Source organism: Lepidothrix coronata, unplaced genomic scaffold (assembly GCF_001604755.1).
Source record: "Lepidothrix coronata isolate B3197 unplaced genomic scaffold, Lepidothrix_coronata-1.0 Scaffold209, whole genome shotgun sequence".
Classification (NCBI taxonomy): Eukaryota; Metazoa; Chordata; class Aves; order Passeriformes; family Pipridae; genus Lepidothrix; species Lepidothrix coronata.
Genome location: NW_016690389.1, coordinates 1,249,106 through 1,267,267, shown reverse-complemented (window position 1 = coordinate 1,267,267; position 18,162 = coordinate 1,249,106). Strand labels below are relative to the sequence as shown.

General features: G+C 37.1%; 2 protein-coding genes across 5 annotated transcripts in view; both read left to right on the top strand.

The window, feature by feature from the left end:
- Positions 1 to 2,277, top strand: part of DDX59 (DEAD-box helicase 59) — a 23,817-nt gene extending 21,540 nt beyond the window's left edge. For all 4 annotated transcript variants that reach the window (XM_017832958.1, XM_017832954.1, XM_017832957.1 and 1 more), the window contains exons 6-8: positions 188 to 340; positions 830 to 958; positions 1,810 to 2,277. In XM_017832958.1, coding sequence (XP_017688447.1) covers positions 188 to 340; positions 830 to 958; positions 1,810 to 2,073 — 546 coding nt within the window. In that variant the 3' untranslated portion in view covers positions 2,074 to 2,277. The remainder of the gene's footprint in view (positions 1 to 187; positions 341 to 829; positions 959 to 1,809) is intronic.
- Positions 2,278 to 4,270: 1,993 nt separating this feature from the next.
- The window catches only part of KIF14 (kinesin family member 14), a 22,360-nt gene continuing 8,468 nt past the window's right edge, over positions 4,271 to 18,162 (top strand). The window contains exons 1-19 of the mRNA XM_017832878.1: positions 4,271 to 4,487; positions 5,982 to 7,178; positions 7,550 to 7,804; positions 8,877 to 8,964; positions 9,467 to 9,562; positions 10,193 to 10,245; positions 10,569 to 10,599; positions 10,947 to 11,054; positions 12,155 to 12,271; positions 12,898 to 13,016; positions 13,314 to 13,486; positions 13,831 to 13,978; positions 14,082 to 14,145; positions 14,337 to 14,521; positions 15,263 to 15,365; positions 15,581 to 15,741; positions 16,531 to 16,678; positions 17,327 to 17,479; positions 18,089 to 18,157. Coding sequence (XP_017688367.1) covers positions 6,070 to 7,178; positions 7,550 to 7,804; positions 8,877 to 8,964; positions 9,467 to 9,562; positions 10,193 to 10,245; positions 10,569 to 10,599; positions 10,947 to 11,054; positions 12,155 to 12,271; positions 12,898 to 13,016; positions 13,314 to 13,486; positions 13,831 to 13,978; positions 14,082 to 14,145; positions 14,337 to 14,521; positions 15,263 to 15,365; positions 15,581 to 15,741; positions 16,531 to 16,678; positions 17,327 to 17,479; positions 18,089 to 18,157 — 3,180 coding nt within the window. The 5' untranslated portion in view covers positions 4,271 to 4,487; positions 5,982 to 6,069. The remainder of the gene's footprint in view (positions 4,488 to 5,981; positions 7,179 to 7,549; positions 7,805 to 8,876; positions 8,965 to 9,466; positions 9,563 to 10,192; positions 10,246 to 10,568; positions 10,600 to 10,946; positions 11,055 to 12,154; positions 12,272 to 12,897; positions 13,017 to 13,313; positions 13,487 to 13,830; positions 13,979 to 14,081; positions 14,146 to 14,336; positions 14,522 to 15,262; positions 15,366 to 15,580; positions 15,742 to 16,530; positions 16,679 to 17,326; positions 17,480 to 18,088; positions 18,158 to 18,162) is intronic.

Genomic DNA, 18,162 nt, shown 5'->3' with positions numbered 1-18,162 from the left:
TAATGTACAGCTTTGTAAAGTTTCATGGCTGGTATCTTGTTCTTATCTAAAGTCTAGAAACATCTGTTCATCTGAAAGTCTTGTTAATGTTGGAGATAAAGAGCAGAAGAAATTTAATCCATGCTGATGATGGGCAGCCAGTGGTTTCCAATGGTTACCTTTTTATACGAACTGTTTAATTTTACAGGATGAGAAGCTTTTCAAGCCTCCAGTGTTAGTGTTTGTGGACTGTAAACTAGGAGCAGATCTGTTGAGTGATGCTGTTCATAAGATTACAGGATTGCAGTGCACAGCTATGCATTCTGAAAAGTCTCAGGTGGAAAGAACAGACATATTACAGGTTTGTGCCTCCTGAAGTTACGGGAGTTTTGGTAGATTTTTAAAAGGCCATTTTTTTTAAGGTGGCTTCACTTGAATGACTGAAGTCATAATTGACTGCTTTTCTGCAGTAATACCTGGGGTAGTGCTGGGGGAGACAGATGGGGCCAAACAAAACTGAAGATAATAATGCCATTTTAAATGTAGATAAATACTGGAGACTATTTCCTAGGTTATTTGCTTAGAAATTGAAATTTAAATGCATTATCTTAAACTGATTATTTTTTAGAGTTAAAATTGTGGTTTTGATTTCTCTTGAATTATCTCTGTGGATTATATTCCTGTTTAAATCAAGAATACAGGGGAGCCATTATCTTTTCTACAATAGAATAATCCCACTTGCTGTGTTCTTACACTGTTCTTACACACTAGCCCTTAGCCTATGCTTGGAGCAGTTCAAAATAAAAATGAGCTAAAAAGAACTAATTTTTATTTGTTCCTCCCTTGCCAGGGATTACTTCAAGAGAAGTATGAAGTTATAGTAAGTACTGGAGTCCTTGGACGAGGGCTTGACCTTGTCAACGTCAAACTGGTAGTGAATTTTGATATGCCTTCAAGTATGGATGAATATGTACACCAGGTAAATAAATAAATTGCTAAAACCTTATTTGAAAAGTATATCAATACGATATCCACCTGTGGAAATTCAAATTTAAATGTAAAAAGAAAGATTATTTTCCTCTTCAGAATACTGATTTTTTTAGGAAAAGAAAGAAAGATGTGGGATATCTCTTCTATAAGTTTCCTATGTAAATTACTAAAATCTAGAACACTGCTCTTGTCTCTCATCTATATAAGTTACTAAAACCTAGAAGAGTGTTTTTATGTCAATTATTTTTGCAGTATTATTCTTTCTGTTTTGTACTCTTGTAGAATTTTGTGTCTATAGAAAGCAAAGTTTACCATTTTTACTATCTGTGTGAAGAAAGGCCGAATATCCCTCTATCTGCTGCAGTTTGTCTGCAGTGTGGGATATGCATGAAATAGTCAGGAAACTAGTCATAAACATTGTTGGCAAATAATTTAAAGTTACTAGAACATAGAAAGTAAAGGGCATTTTTATGGCCGTGCTGGTACATATTGTACTTGATACATGTATGTGACATCTCTGTAATAAAGATTTTTGAATAACATTTTATTTGGATCAGATCTACTATAAGCTTTTGCCTGTAGGCTGTGTCACATGTCTCAGTATCAATAGTGGACTTCTGGTATGTCCCATAAGCAAGTAATAACTTTAGATGCATTTAAGCTAAAGCTTCAGATCTACATATCCTGAATTCAGGAAGTATTTTGTAAGTAACTTTGTGTTAGAGATTTGACCCTGTCACTTAGGCTACTTACTGTTTTATAACAGAAAATAAACTTTAGGGCTATTTGAAGGACTTCCATTTAGTATTGATAACTTAAAATTAATTCATGCTTTTTCAGGTTGGAAGAGCGGGAAGGTTGGGTCACAGTGGAACTGCAATTACTTTTATCAATAACAACAGCAAGAAGCTCTTTTGGGATGTTGTAAAAAGAGTAAAACCTACAGGCACCATTCTTCCCCCACAGCTGCTTAATTCCCCATATCTGCATGACCAAAAGAGAAGGGAACAACAGAGACTTAAACAGTTACAAAATAGCTTTGTAACAGGAGATAATATTATGGACATTATTAGAAAACACAAGAAAAATAATTCTCAGAGGTAATAAAGATATATTTATAGTTATGTAATTACAATGAAAGTATGATTAAAAATAAACATGAAATGATGGTTTGTGTATTGCCTTTTTTAAAGAAGTTTGTCAGTTTTTTAAGGAGGCTCATTTTTATCTCATCTTTATTTTGAAATACAGGCTGTGTGTTTGAATTACAGTAGTGCCTAGTAAAAATACTCTGTAACCCTGTTATAACCAGTAGTCTTTGGTCTTGCTTGCAACACGAACTGAGAAGATACCTTTTATTTTGTTCTAGTATTTCTGCATGATAGTTTCAGACTTCTTGTGAGACATACTCTTCTGGTAATTCTTATGTCATTATATTGAGACAAGATCTTTGCAAAGGACACCGTTTTAAACCATTAAAAATTGGTGACAGATTAGTCTCTGAAAATCTCTTCCTGTTAGCTTACATAAAATCTTCCACTGGGAACATTTCTCCAGATTCTCAGTGTGCTCTCTGGGGCTTTCTTATGAACATATTCAAGTTTTGTTTGTAAAGAATACTGGTAGTTTAGTTTCTCCTTTAGTGCCTGTGAACCAGTGGGATGTTCTACTCAAACACTTTACAGTAGCAGCAGTACTTGGTTATTAGCGGAGCTTCGTTGTAGAGATGTAAGATAAAACACATAAGAAATTTGTGTTGTTCTTTAGTGAAACATAATTAATGTATAAATGGTCATATTATTTGAGCAGAACTTGCCATGCTCTGACATCAGATACTCCTTCATTTTTTGGGGGAAGTGAGGTTAAAACTGTATTGAGATAGTGTTGTATGATTTCCCATCTGAAGTATGAGAGGTCATAATCAGAACTTTCCTCTTTTTTTTTTTTTTTCCTTTGAGACTAAGGCTTGAGAAATTAGTTTCATCAGACCTTTTGTGGTGCTGTGACGCATCATCCCTTTTTGGCAGACTGAGATGTTGCAGGTAGTTAAGCATTAGCCCTATGCATTGTATGGCCAAAGACAGCAAGGGGATAAATTGACTTTGGTGGCAAAACAGCTTAGTAGTTTACTGTTGTTTTTAATTTCCTCAACTAGAAATTAAAACAGTAGGTCTTACATGCTGCAGGACAGATGATATGAATGTGGCACCCTGTTGTAAATGTGAGGAGACACAGGGATGAGTGTTGTTGAATATGGCCATTTGATGCCAATCTTGAATTGTAGACACAAGCTCAAATGAGAGTTGTGGCCTGTCCAAAGGCACGTTATGAGTGTTGAATTCCTTTGACAGTTTACAACATTTTTTCCCTTCAACATAATTCACCACAATGTGTAAAACTGTCGTCATGCTTTAAGTGTTACTTTCAGTTTGGCATCATATCAAAACAACGTCTCCTTTAGAGTTGGAATTTGTTGATTTTTCTCTCTTGTTTGAAATAACCCACTCCTGCCCATAGACTGTTTTTGTGTAATGCTGCTGCAGGCAAACTTAGCTCAGGCATGCACATATTTAGAACTGCACACACCTCTACCCCTGGGCACCCTGCCCTACACGAATTCCATGATTTCTCTGTCAATCATAAGATCAAGCAATAGTTCTACACCATGTTTGCCCCAGGAACAAAATGCGAGTGCAGGTTTTGTAAAAGTGAAATTGTACCAGTGACCTGGTTATGCTATAGCAAGATTTTTCATTGTTACTGGGTTTAGATAGTTTAGTATAACATATTTTAATTCAATGGATCTTTCATGGGCAGATCCATTGTTTGCCCAGCACCCCATTTTCACTTCTTCCCTTGGTGTTGCTTGGAGTGCCAGCATTGTGTAAGTGTCCTGGCCGTTATGAGTTATTTTAGTTCCTTTCCCACCCATTTTCTCCCATTTCCACTCATCCCTTGGATATCCGTGGCAGTGAGGTGTGACTGCACTCCCAAGGTTTGTGTGGGCCGTACGGAGCGGGTGGAGATGGGTGTTGGCCCCACGCTCCAGTCCCTCACGGTCCGCGCTCCCAACGCTCGCCTTTCCCGCCGGTCCCCGCGCAGGGGCGCCCCCTGGCGGCCCGGGGGCGGTGCCGCGGGGCGGGTCCCGGGGCGGTGCCTCGCGCAGCCAATGGCGCGCGCCCGGCGCGTTCAAACGGGGCGGCGGCGGTTGTGGAGGCCCCGCGCGCAGGTGAGGGCCGGGCGGGACCGGGCGGGATGGGGCGGACACACGGGGTCCCTCCGCGTCCCGGCGGGGCTTGCCCCTCCGCGGGAGGGCTTTTAGGAGCCGCAGGGCTGCGGGCAGCGCTGCCGCCTCCTCGCCCTGTCGGTGCGGGCGGGCCCATGACACGGCCCCGCGGGCTCTGCCGGGCCTCGGCTGGGAGGGAGGGACGGACGGACGGACGGACGGACAGGAGCTTTGCTGAGGGATAATGGAGCTGCCTGTACCCAAAGCTGCGTCTTCACCCAGCTTTGAGCGCGTGGGTTTCATCTCTGGTTGGTGATTGTAATCCTTTAAAAACGAGGGGTGAGTGTACTTCTCGTTCTGAGTTCGGCTCTCTCGAACTGGACGTCGTTCCTTATTTTAGAATGAAAGAGCTCTCAATGGGGAGTTTCACTGTTCTACAGAAAAACTTTATGTGTGTTCACAAGTCACAGCTATGGTAAGGAGAGGGCAGAACTTTCTTACAGGACTTGTGTTAAAGCTGCACGGGAAGGGTGGACTTTTCAGAAAACACTGAAACCATTCATGGCTTACGGCCGTGTTTCTCTATTTACTGATTGCCGGAGGGAGCCACAAAATTGATATTTTACAACTCGTGTGACGTAAATAGTTTCCTGTCTCAAGCTGGATTGAGCAATAAATATGCTCTGGTTTGAAATTTTGATATTTTCCTCACAACTTTCGAGCTGTGAAAAGTGTGCAGTCATGACATGCGGAAGTGGATGTAAGTGCATAAAGTCGGCGAGTGCTCTGAAAGCTACAACTTAAAAAGTGTAGCATTTAATGTAAACTTCTGTTGGAGCAGTGGTTAAACGGTTTCTTCTACATCACTTGCTCTCATCTTGCTTCCCATTTTTTCCCCTGACCATGTACAGCTGTTGTTAATGATAGATGCAGTTTTTAAGGATCTAAGTCAGGTGACTTCTTGTAACAGTAAATTAATTGCAGCTGGCAAGTCTACAGTGGGTAGTGATACCAAACCTGTAGCAACCCAATATCCATGATGCAGATACAACAGTGAAAACATACTTTCCTATGCAGATTGCATATATACAGCTTTCAAAATATTTACATGTAGGAAGGATGAGGAACATATCTTATATATTTTTTCTGTCCCCTAGGCTAGATGTCTTTTGTTTTGCTATGGGCCTATGTACTAGAGTGAACTAAATTAATGTCCAAAGGTACTATTAATAGTCATCTTTATTAACTGTCTTGTTCTGATAGTGGGTTTTATATTATGTATCAAAATCCTGAAAAAGAATCTGCTTTCCATGTTCACAGACTTCTTATTCAAAGTTAATTTTTTTGTTCTATTGGACTCTGTTAGCTGTGAAACACTAAGAGTATAAATAGGTGTGAGTGAATGGAGGCATGATCTGGAATTTCCTTACTTTAAGGATCATAGTAGATCACTCGAAAAAAATATCCATGGTCATCTTTGTTGCTAAATAGTTAGATCATTCTTTTTACCAACAGGTGCTTTGTGATGTTTGGTTAACCTTCTGCAACAAATCATAGAACTCAGTAAATAAAGTCAAATAGCCTATTGTTGTTGGAAGCAGTCATTCAAATATAAAATAATGACTTTTCTTTTTTTAAGTACTGGAGGTGAACCAGGATACTAATTGTTATTTATTTATGTTTGGGAGCAAGTACTGCAGTGTATGTAAAGAGCTCCCCATGCACCAAAACATAACTCACACTGGATGGGAGCATCATAAAAAAAATTTTTGCTTTGTCTTCCCAGATTCCTTGTGAAGCAGCAACTAGAAATGATCCTTTAGGAAAGGTGCTGTGCTTGTTAAAAACCAAGTGTTAACGGGCTGGAAGACAACATGCCTATTTACACAGTTCCTGGCAGAAGCCCTACTGGGACACGATGCACTGCCACTTTGCAGAAGCCTTCCTCAAATGATACCTTTGCCAGCAGGAAAGCATCTGGACAGCAACTGAAGTCACGGATGTTGGGAGAAGAAAAGAATAGTCTACTTCCATGTTCTCAGAATAAGGCTGAGGAAGTAAATAGGACTTATGTGATTTCAGCTTGTGAAAAAGTGGGTGATGCATCAACTACTTTTACATCTGAAGGCAGGTTAACACTTCAGAGGAGAACTGGAGTAAGCAAAAAACCAGTGTCCAGTAGTGAACCATTGCATACAAATGCAACACAGGGCACGGAAGAGCTACAAACAGAGAAAAGACTTACTCTGCGGAGGCGTGTGAGGACTGGCTCCACTGGGAAGAGCAATATCAATCAGAATATTGTGCCTAGAAAAGAAAACTTGCCAGCTGATGCACAAAGAAATTACAAGGTTACACCTCCACAGAATATTAATGATACTGATGTTGTTAAACCAAACTTGAAGTTAGCTGAGGGTCAGTCCAGTACCAAATTGCAGTGTAACTTGAAAAGCAAGGGTTCCTTGGGTTTTGTTGATGGTGTCTGTAAAAATGGTATCTCCACGTGTTTAAAAGATAAGACAGACACTGCTGATACAAAATTTCAAAATGAAATTCCTAAATCAGAACAATTAGTTACCTCAAAATGTATTAATAGGCTATCAGGAGAACTGAATGAAAAAAGCAATATAAATAAGGTAGCTGGAAAGCAAAGGGTACAGCACTTGATGATAAAACATAACAGTTTGGAAAGACCAAGGACCCCAGCAAAAAGTTTAACAGAAGGATTTAAGCTTACACCAAAGAACAGCACTTTTCAAGATCAGCCGTCTCTCAAATTGGCCTCAAATGAACAAACACCTCATCTTCAAATTTTAGCCAAAAAGACCCGTAGTGTCTCCAACTCTCTTCCTGGGAGTAGAAGTTCAGAAGCAGAAGTGAACACAGAAGCTTTAGATGAGAGCAGTAGAACTGAGGGAGATGTTTTCAAAGTGAAAAACAGCAAAGTTATTGTGGCTGTGCGGGTCCGGCCCTTCAGTAACAGGTTTGTATCCTGGACTTATTTCTGCTGCTCGTAGTGTATGGTGACTTCTGCTTTGTACTTCTTGAATTGTTTAATCATTGACCCAATAAGGATATAATATATACTTTGAAAGTAGCTGATACTTATGAAACACCAAGATGAAGATTTTATTAAGAAACTGAATTGACTTTATAGGTATTTGGGTCTATTGTTTATATATTCATTAACAGTGTTTTGATCTTTAATACTTTGTGTTCATCAAACGGATATTTTTACAATGATCACCAATCTTTTTCTATTTATTTTTTCTTTTTGTTTTGATTGAAATTATTAACTTAAAGCATGTAGCTTATACTTTTTATTTTTTTTAATATCCCTCCCTTTCCATGCAGAGAGAAAACTGAAAACTCACTCCCTGTAATCTGCATGAGTGGTTCAGAGACAACTGTACAAAATCCATCCACAAACCAAGTTTACAGCTTCAGTTATGACTTCTCCTTCTGGTCTTTTGACAAGTGTTGTCCTAATTTTGCAAGCCAAGCAGTTATTTATCAAGCTTTAGCGGTGCCACTCCTTGAAAGAGCTTTTGAGGGATACAACGCTTGTCTTTTTGCTTATGGGCAGACTGGTTCTGGAAAATCATACACGTAAGTTCCTGATAATTGTCAAAATTCTGTAGGAGCCAATTGTTATGCCATGTAAAATCATGAAAAAAGATTGTATGGAATAGATTCCAGTGTTATAGAATTTTGTCAAAATATTTTTGTGTATTTTAAAACAAAAATATTTAAACAAATATCTATAGTAATTAAGCCAAAGTTAGCTTTAGAATACTTTTATTTATCTGACACTGACTTCTTACTACTTCTAGTGGAAAAAAAAACTCTTTAAAGAGAAATTAGTTCTGAGTTTTGTAATTTCCATGAGGCTGTATAAACTTTTAATATAGGTAGTTGAGGACCAGAAGTATTTCTGTTCAATTTACAATAGATACGGAACTTAGAAGTAGGGTTTTCCTTTTTAAGTGTGAACTCAGTTGTTACGCACAGTATTTTTTTAGCCTTGACCTAAAAGAAAAGATACACTCGGGATTGCAATATTATGTTGGTAGGTTTGTTGTGTTTTTGTTTAGGTTTTTTCTTCTACTTTCCCTTAACTACTTACATTCAACCATTGATATTTTAAGGAAGGCTGAAATTAGTATCAGTAGCACCTGTGTCCTCTGGTCAAGTTTACATAACAGATTTATGCTGATGACTATGTTGTGCACCTGTGTGTGTCCCTAGGCTGTGGCTGAGTTAGCCCAGTGCACTGGTGGTCTGCAATGGCACAATTCAACAAGAAAACGCTGCACCAGAGGTGGAGAGGGTCTTATGTGACTACACTGGAAGTGTGCAGAGGGTACAAGATGCATGCATGTTAAGATAATAAACATCTATAGGCTTACTGTTAATAGTATGACTTACTCTTCAGCTGCTGTAGGTTTTTGGTTTTTCTTAGATTTTCAACCCATTTCTCAATGGATTAAATAGAAAATACCTCCAGACATCATCTTGTCCAACTCCCTGCTTAAATAAGCATCTACTCAGATCAGATTTATTTCTGTTGCTTATTACTTGTATAACACAAAAGCATATGGAGTGTCAACTGCAGAGATGCACAGCTAAAGTATCTATTGAGAGTTACAAAGCTGAACTAGCAGGTTTTTTGTAACCACAGGATGATGGGATTTGATGAAGACCGAGGAATAATTCCAAGACTTTGTGAAGATCTTTTCAATCAAATAGCACAAATGGACAAGGAACAGGTGATGTGCTTATGCTATTGACCTCACATTGGAATATGAGGAAACTGATAACTTAGTGCTAATCCGTTTATTTATGTTCTTATTCTTTTGCTGATTCAAATCTTATTTCTGCTAGTAGCTCTGACTAACAGGGCTAAGCAGTCAAAATGAATATTGTTTTACTTCCTTAATGGCAGTAATGTGAAAAAAAAATGGGCATGATATTTTTAATATATCACTAGATTAGGATTCTTTTCTCTGTATTGCATGTCTTACAAGATAAGATTTATGTAAGTAAAGATAAATCCCAATGGGCTTCATACTTGCAGTGGAGGCAGTAGAATAGAACTCAAAAAATATGAATTTATTGTTAAACATCATGTATCAAAGCAAAATGCACTTCAATAGTATTCCTATTCTAGCTCAGTATTCTTGCTGAAATAAAAAATAACAACCCTCACTCAGAATAATGAAAATGTTTTGTGGACCATATTAATACCTCTTTTATTATTAATTTTATTAGATCCTGTATCATCTTGAAATGAGCTTCTTTGAAATATACAACGAGAAAATCCATGATTTGCTTGTCTTTAAAGCTGAAAATGGGCAGAAAAAACAAGTAAGTTGCTCACAGAAACAAGTATATGCATAAGCTCCAAGCAGTGGCATCTGTTCTGTAAACAAAAATGCACAATTGGCAAATGATTATTAATTTACCATCTAAGTAACTTAGTTGCAAATAATGGGAATCAAGTAAAAAAACAAATAAAAATATCACTATATCACTAGTTAAACTAGTTTTTAGCTAGTTTTTAGTGTTTGTGTGTTAGAATAAGAAAAAACATAAAGAAATTTGTCTTACATAGGGTACGTAGGAAGGAATTTATTACGTCTGATTTATCAAAAAAAGTATTTTCTGCTCTTTGACATTGAACAATATACTGGCCACTTTTCTGTAAACTGAATATTAGTTTATGATAAAGATGATACAGTATGTTCAACTTGCTGTTGAACTAAGTCCTTTAACCTAAGCTTGAGACTTATTGTGGACTTGTTTTATAGAAATTAAGACTATACTGTCTTGTCTAAAGCAGGAGTGAGTTTTGTCAGTAATTTCAAGGTAAGCTACTTAACTTGGAAACATAATAGATTTATGTTGCAGAATGTTTTTTTCTTTTAAGATAGTCCTGAGTGCCAGATCTAACTATTGCACTCCTAATAATTTGTATTTTGAAATTATTCTCACCAGCTTCGTGTAAGAGAACATCCAGTGTTAGGACCATATGTGGAAGGCCTGACAGTGTAAGTCTTTACTGTTCTTACTTTAAAAGATGTGTGGTGTAATCCAGAAAGAGTGCAATAGTTATCTTGAGGCTCTGTGCAAGCTTGTGTACTCACCAGTAAATCAAGCGAGATCTCAGTGTCATGTAGTTTTAGAAAAATTCATACCTGTGGTGTATTGCCCTAGTGAAATAAGTGTGTGAAAGTCTCAAGACAACTGACGCTTTCATTGTGTGTTTGTATTTTGTTTGTAACTGGGGAAATGCTTCAGAACTCAGGCAGCAGGAAAAACTGTAGAAAGAAAACTGTCTGAACCCAAACTTTTCTTTTTCCCCCCACCTTAGGAATGTTGTTCGTTCTTACTCTGATATTCAGGTAAGAGTTATTTGGTTATTAAAAGAGAATACAAATATTTCTACTTGCTCCTTTCTTCACTGCTGAAAAATAAATTCTATGGATGGCAAGAAAGTGTAGACTGTCCAGTAGTCTGTGATGTTTCAACTGTTTTTGTAAAAGGATAATGAAGACTAGTCCTATATAATGGAGCTGAGTAGATTCATACAGTTAAGTGTCCCTTTTCACATGGTTATCTCTTAAAGTCAAGTTTTTGTTCCTCCCATATAGTCATGATTTTTGTTAATAACTTTATTGGCAAACATAAAAATCTTCAATTAACTCCAAAGCAGGTTTTGGTTTCACATCCTAACTTTCGTTTCTTACAGAGTTGGCTTGAACTAGGAAATAAGCAGAGAGCAACGGCTGCTACAGTAATGAATGACAAGAGCTCTAGATCTCATTCTGTCTTCACCCTTGTCATGACGCAAACCAAGGTATTGCCAGGTTGTTCTCTTTTTATAGCTGCTCAGATGAGGTAGTAAAAAGTTGTTTTGTGTGCTACCTAGAAAGCTGTGAGAATATACCTGAAGATCTTTGAGAAAAGCACAGGGCATTTTAATGGGGCTTTCTACACAGCAAAACTTGTTTTATTTTACATGCTTTGAGTAGATTCTTGTGTCTCTGTGCTACTTGTATTTATAGCAGCAATATAAATATGTCTAGACTGACAGATCTAGGAGTAGTTCCAAGCTTCTCAGTGTGAGTTTTGAGATATAACAGGAATCCTAATTGAGGCCAGACCAAATTTCACACTGTTGCCAACACAGCTTCTGAGAAGGTTAGGCTGTGTGAGGTGCATAGCTGTGCTGAGTTCATGCAAGCGACGGACTGGGTCAATGGTAGGAGATGCAGTTTCTGCTCAGTCTGAACACAATTTACTGAACAAATGTTTCCTTGCTTCAGGATGCCTCTCCTCCCCCATGTATCTCTAGGACATAGGGACTACAACTCCTCATCTGATTTACAGATGCTTAAAAGACAAAACCCGACTTATTGAGTTGAGCCTGAAGACAGAAGTGAATTAGGTAGAGCTCCTCAGGAGTCTGCAGACTGTCAATTTTCTCTGTGCACAAATAACTTGTTGGTTTGTGGGGTTTTTTTGTTCTTGATTGGTTTAATTTTTCATTCCAGTTTCCTGATCTTCTTTCCTTCTTCCCCCTTGCCATTCTCACCACTAGATTGTTGATTTTTCTCTATCATAACTAGTCTTGAGCCTTTTCTACTGACCTGATCTTGATTAGTCTAAGTCAGTAACAGCTTACTGACTTTGTTTTTTGGATAACTGCAATAACCAAACTTCGGACCCAAACCCACAGAAGTTTGCAGTTTATGCTTATGTAGTTAGTCAGCCACAGCTAGCTAATTCTGTGGTTAAAATCTGAACTTCATCTCCTTCAAGGGATGTACATGAGAATATCCTGCCAAAAATTAGAAGGAACTTTTGATGTATTTACTGTGAACACCTTATCAGATTTCTGCTTGTCCTCAGGCTTTTTATTTTGGTTTGAATGCCAACATGTCCCTTTTTTTCCAGGTAGAATTTGTGAATGAAGAACAGTGTGATCGTAGGCTTACCAGTCACATCAATCTAATTGATCTCGCTGGCAGTGAGTGCTGTGCGAAAGCTCAGACCACTGGAGAGAGGCTGAAGGTAAACCAGGACTGGAAATCTGTGGAGAAGGATTGACTCCTAATAATATCCTTTAACTCCAAACCATGCTCACCTAATGGGACTCTTGGGCAGGAACTGTAGCTATAAAGGATGTATGTAGCCCTTATAAGTATTAAATCACATTTTGCCGTGAGGGTGGGTGGCCTGAAGAAGGTGTTTGCACTGTGCAGTATGGCACATCTTGCTTAGAACAGCACTTCCCATGCTATGCAGGTCTAATGATCCTGCAGGAGGAGTGAGGGAAAACTATTGGCATGGCTTGGCAAATAGTGAATCAAATATCACAGAGAGTTGGGTCTTGCCCCTTTTTGGGGGAATCTAATTAAATAGCGTTTCTAATAAGAGACTTTATTTCAAGCTGCCTTCATAAGTTTGATTGCTCTTAACACCACTTATTTTAAAGGCAAGGTCTTTGTTCTTTCCAAATGAAGATCTTCTAGATTGCTTTTGCATCTTATTGTTGTTTTAATAAGTTAATAAGTGGTAACGTTTAATGTGGTACAGCTGCACCATACATTGAACAAGCATAATTAACAGTACAGTCAATAACATCACACAAGAAGATGCAACTGTATTATAAATATTTTTATTTCTGCTTTGTGTAGGAAGGTGTGAGTATCAATAAGTCGCTGTTAACCCTTGGAAGGGTTATTTCTGCACTCTCTAAACAATTTCAAAATGGAAAGAAAACTTTCATTCCTTACCGGGAATCTGTCCTTACTTGGTATGTACACTTAAGAATTTTTTGTATATAGAAGTAAAGACTTTTTGAGATTGTGTTTTTCTTTATCTGTTCACGAGGCATCACTTTTCTCTTTCTCTCAAATGATCTATGGAAGGAAGAAATTAGCCTGTTGCATCAGATGAAGAACAAACAGGACCTTGGTTTGTTTTTTAAGTAGCTAACAGTCCCTCTCAAATAAGTAGCAAGACCCTGGGTATTTTAATTTAATCTGTTCTGCTTGAGAAGTTGTGAATTTTTCTCTCAGTGGATTGACTTGTATTCTTCTGTCAAATGAAGGTTGTTGAAGGAAAGTCTTGGTGGGAATTCCCAAACGACGATGATTGCTACAGTGAGTCCAGCTGCCAGCAGTATGGAGGAAACGCTCAGCACCCTCCGCTATGCAAAGCAGGCTTGTTCAATTATCAACATTGCTAAAGTAAATGAAGATGTAAATGTGAAGCTAATCAGAGGTGAGATGGACATCTGCAGTCTTTGAGGGTTTTTCACATGTGTTTAACTTATTGCTTCATAGGAGTTCTTACTACTAATAATCTGTTGGTTTGACTGATCGCTTGTCAACTAGGCTAATACAACTTGGGATTTTCTTCCTTTTAATATCATTATTCTTTGTGAACTCTTTTTTTCCAAAGTTTAAGTGATATCTTAGGTTACACTTGAGAACCTGGAACAGGGAAATGTGTTTTGTTTTTTTAATTGAGTAACAGGATGAATTTTCTACTATTGTACTGAAATTTCTACACCCTATTTTGTCTTCATTTCTAATGTGAATTGTGTGTCTGTTTGTCTAATGCAGAATTGAAAGCTGAAATTGAAAGGATGAAGGCAGCTCAGAAAAGTGCTCTAAACACTGATCGTGAAAAATACAGGCGTTATTTGCAGGAAATAACATCTTTGAGGGTAGAACTGCACCAGCAGGAGAGGAACATGGCAGAAATGCAAAGGTCAGGCAGTCATGAATGTCTTAATTTAAAATAGAAATGGCAAGACTTATATACTGTCATTTTTCTCCTAATATGTTGCGTTATTTTCTCTTAATATATTAAGGGCCTGGAAAGAAAAATTTGAACAAGCAGAAAAAAGGAAACTGGAAGATATAGAGGAACTGCAGGTACATTTTTCTTTCTATAGGAGATAGTACAGAAAATATAACATCAGCAAACCTTGTAGAATAATGGGAGTTGCTGTAAGATTTGGTTTCTGTAAGACTATTCTTTTAACATACCGCTGTGACTTAGGAAGATTTAATATTTGAATGCACAAAGTAAATTGTATTTTTATGCAGAGCTCTCTTTTATCTAGAAAGCTGGAATTGCATTCAAAATGGACAATCATTTACCAAACCTTGTCAATCTCAATGAAGATCCTCAACTTTCTGAGGTGCTGTTGTATATGATCAAAGAAGGAGAAACTACAGTTGGAAGGTGTACACCAAATTCAAGACACGATATCCAGCTTTCTGGAGTGCTGATTGCTGATGACCATTGGTATGTAGTATTATTTTTATACTTAAAATTTCTTCTCCCTCTTCCCTTTCTTTTGGAGTCACTCTTTCTTCTGGCAGTAAAAAAAACAGGTTTTTTAGCCAAGAAAATAACATTTAGGGATATTTTTTTTACTGATCAATGATTAAGGCAGCTTCCTTCTGTTCCCTCTAAGAAATCTGTTAACTGGGATAGTTTAATTTCTTTGTTCATCTCATTCACGTAGCAAAATCTTCTGCAGCATTTCTGCATGAATTAGACCTGATCAAATGATGTTTTGTGGTATATAACTCTGTTACATTAAGTTCAATAAAAAAGTGAAATGTCTTGACAGTTCTTACGTTAGTAAAAATAGAGATCAACTTGGCCATACTGCAGAAATATTGTTTAAAGTGCATTCTGTGCAATTGATCGCAGACAAAAAGCTGTAAGAAACTTAGCTAATCAGTTACTAAACCCATGAAAGATGCAGATATGTTGGGAAATTAAGTGTTATGAAAGGAATGCTCAGGGTATTGTAGTAATTTTTTAGCAGTGGATTCTGAGTTTTAGTATAGGTTCCCTTCCAAAATGTAGGTTGTCATTTCTTCAGTGTGTGTGTTGTGACTAAATAGTATGAAGACAATACACATCTGGAAAGACAATAACAGAACACAATCTCTAAAGCGTGAATTTTAGTCTATTAAGAAATAGCACTTGCAATTATTATGAACTACTGATACTGTAAATGTTTCTTGTTTTCAGTGTTATAAAAAATGCTGTTGGCCAAGTAAGTATTATTCCATTGAGAGAAGCAAAGACATATGTAAATGGGAAATGCATTTTGAACCCAACAGTTCTGCATCATGTAAGTGATTGATTTAGTAATAGTAATATGTGCATGTGTGAATTTCTTTGCTTTTTAATATTTCAACTTCAGACTGCAGTTTTCTTAGAAGGCTCTGTAACTGTAAATATTTGTCTCTTCATCTTTGATTTCTAGCTCTGCCTGCTGTGTTTTAAGTGCTGAAAATTTTTGCTTATAAATTTAAATTTTTAGAAGAATTCTTTTTTTCCCAATAGGGTGATCGAGTGATCCTTGGAGGAGACCATTATTTCAGGTTTAATCATCCAGCAGAGGTTCAGAAAGTTAAAACACCTTCTTGTGGGACTACGTGTTTGCATGATGGTCCAAAAGATTTTGAATTTGCAAAGAATGAGCTGCTTATTGCACAGAGAACACAGTAAGCATTAGTTCTTCTTGTTCTTGAGATAAATGCAATTGTTAATTCAACCGTGCAATTAGTTTAAGAAATAATTAATAACCTTCAGTTATTTCACAATAAAGGAAAATAGGAAAATAGCAACTCTATTTGTTATGGAAATGGAAGTCCTAGACTTAGCTGAAATGAAAGTGTACCTCTAAGGTTCAATCACCACATGCTAGTCCACTTACCAACAATGTAGACCGCGATTAAAGAAACACTGAGCTCCATGGGTCCTCAAAGTAGTGTATCTCTTGGGTTGTGTTTCTCTCCAAGCATATGAGTCTGAAAGTTAGTTTTGATGTTTTAGAGAGATTTAAACCCTGAAAAATAAATGCCTTAGGAAAATGGGAAGAACCTGAAGTTATAACCTGAAGTCGTATCTGATGAGGGAGAATTTGAGAGATGGTGAAGTGTTATTTGTACTTGCTTCATTCCTGGGAGTTATCAGAGTGCCAGACTCACTGACTTAAAATTTACTTATCCCATCTTAATGTGATTTAGTGGGTTTCCATTACAGTTCTTAGTTTTGTGAAAGTGATGTAATAAAATGAAAATGGAAATAGAGTGGACTTAAACATTCTGGAATGCCCTTCATATTTACCAGTGTCTACATTTTCCCTATGAAATGTAAAATAGGTGAAGTGTGAAAATCGTTCTTCAAAAAAAAAACCTTAACAAACCCTCATGATAGGAATAAAAAGTTGATAGTCTCTATACAGCCTATAAGAGATTAAAGGCAGCGTTCTAAATGTATGATACTTGTAGTCTTGAATCAGAAATTGAAGAGGCACGGCTCAAAGCCAAGGAAGAAATGATGCAAAGTGTCCAAATTGCAAAAGAGATGGTTCAACAAGAGCTGACCTCACAAAAAGAAGCTTATGAAAGCAAAATAAAATCACTGGAAGCAGAGGTGGTAAGTTGCCATCTCATCATTACATCAAACATATCAATAACAGAAACTGTAGTCTGTGGTATCTGTTTGGTGCTTGGTTGGGGTTGGTTTGTTTATGGTGTGGGTTTTTTTGTCTTGAATATTCTAAGTATTTTAGGGAATGCTAGGCCTCATTCTTTAAAAAATAACAAAGTCAGTCTTAGTAACACAAGAAGTTGTCAAGTAGGTATCCCCTTCAGAGTTATTCCAGGGATTGTAACTTGCATGCAAAGAAAAATACCTACAGAATTATTCCATGCGATTTTTAAATTACTATAGTGTATTACTGCAGTATATTACTTAATATGGCTTTTTTTCTCTCCAAGTTGGCATGCTACTTTGTTAGTTTTTTCAACACTTTTACAATATAGAGTGTATATTGGCATAGCATGTACATCATGGTAAAATAATAAAGATGATGTATCTTATTTTTTAAACATTCTGTGGGAGACAGTGATGCTTGTGATGTTGGATATAACCTTTCATTGCTGACATTGGGCTGTGTAGGCTGTAGGGACTGCATGTTTTAAGTGTTGGAAGTGGAAATAAACCTTAATATCTGTGTAAGGGATGGGTCAGAAATGCTGTAGAAGTGGTTTTCCTCCTCTCATCTCTCCTTTTTATTATCAGAGAGAAGAATCTCGTAAGAAGCAAATTCAAGAAATGAATAATCAAAAAGCTGCAACTAAAATACAGGAGCTAGAGAAGGCAAAGCAAAACCTTGAGCTAGAACTACAATTCAATAAGAAACGTTTAGAAATGGAGACCTTGGCTACCAAGCAGGTAATTTTAAATAAAGCAGCTCTTTAGGCAATAAACTGATTTGTTTGGGGGGGCTTTTTTCTGTTAGTTTTTTTTTTTTAAAACAATTACTTTAAAGGAAAATGCTTTGAAGTATTTTTCTTCTACATGATTTTATGCAGAAGAACTGATACTTAGTCTGCATTCTGAGTATGATGTTGTATTAATGTTGGGGATTAACTAATGCTGACTTTATTTCTTATATAACATGGATGGTTTTTTTTCTGTACCAAACTTTAGAGACTGTTGCCTGTGGCAAAAGTCATTACTCCAGGCATTAATGTAAACAACGTCTGGTTCCTGGCTGGTGTTGATATATATCTGACCGCTGCAACAAATATGACTTAATTTTTTAAAAGTTGTTCCTTTTTTTAATTCCAGTATTTTTTAAGCTTTGCAATGTTGAAGCAAACTCAGAAAAATGTCAGAGTTTGAAAATGAAGGATTTCCTAGCAATATAGCAGGTGCCTGTTGTTAGTTTTATTCTGAGAGTCTTTAAAATGACAGGAACATAAAATTTAACTTCAATGAACAGCATTAAGAATTTTAAATTTTTAGGGTTTTTTTTAATCACTGCCCATTTTTCCCCAGGCTCTAGAAGACCATACTATTCGTCATGCAAAGATACTGGAGGCTCTGGAAGCTGAGAAGCAGAAGATTGCTGA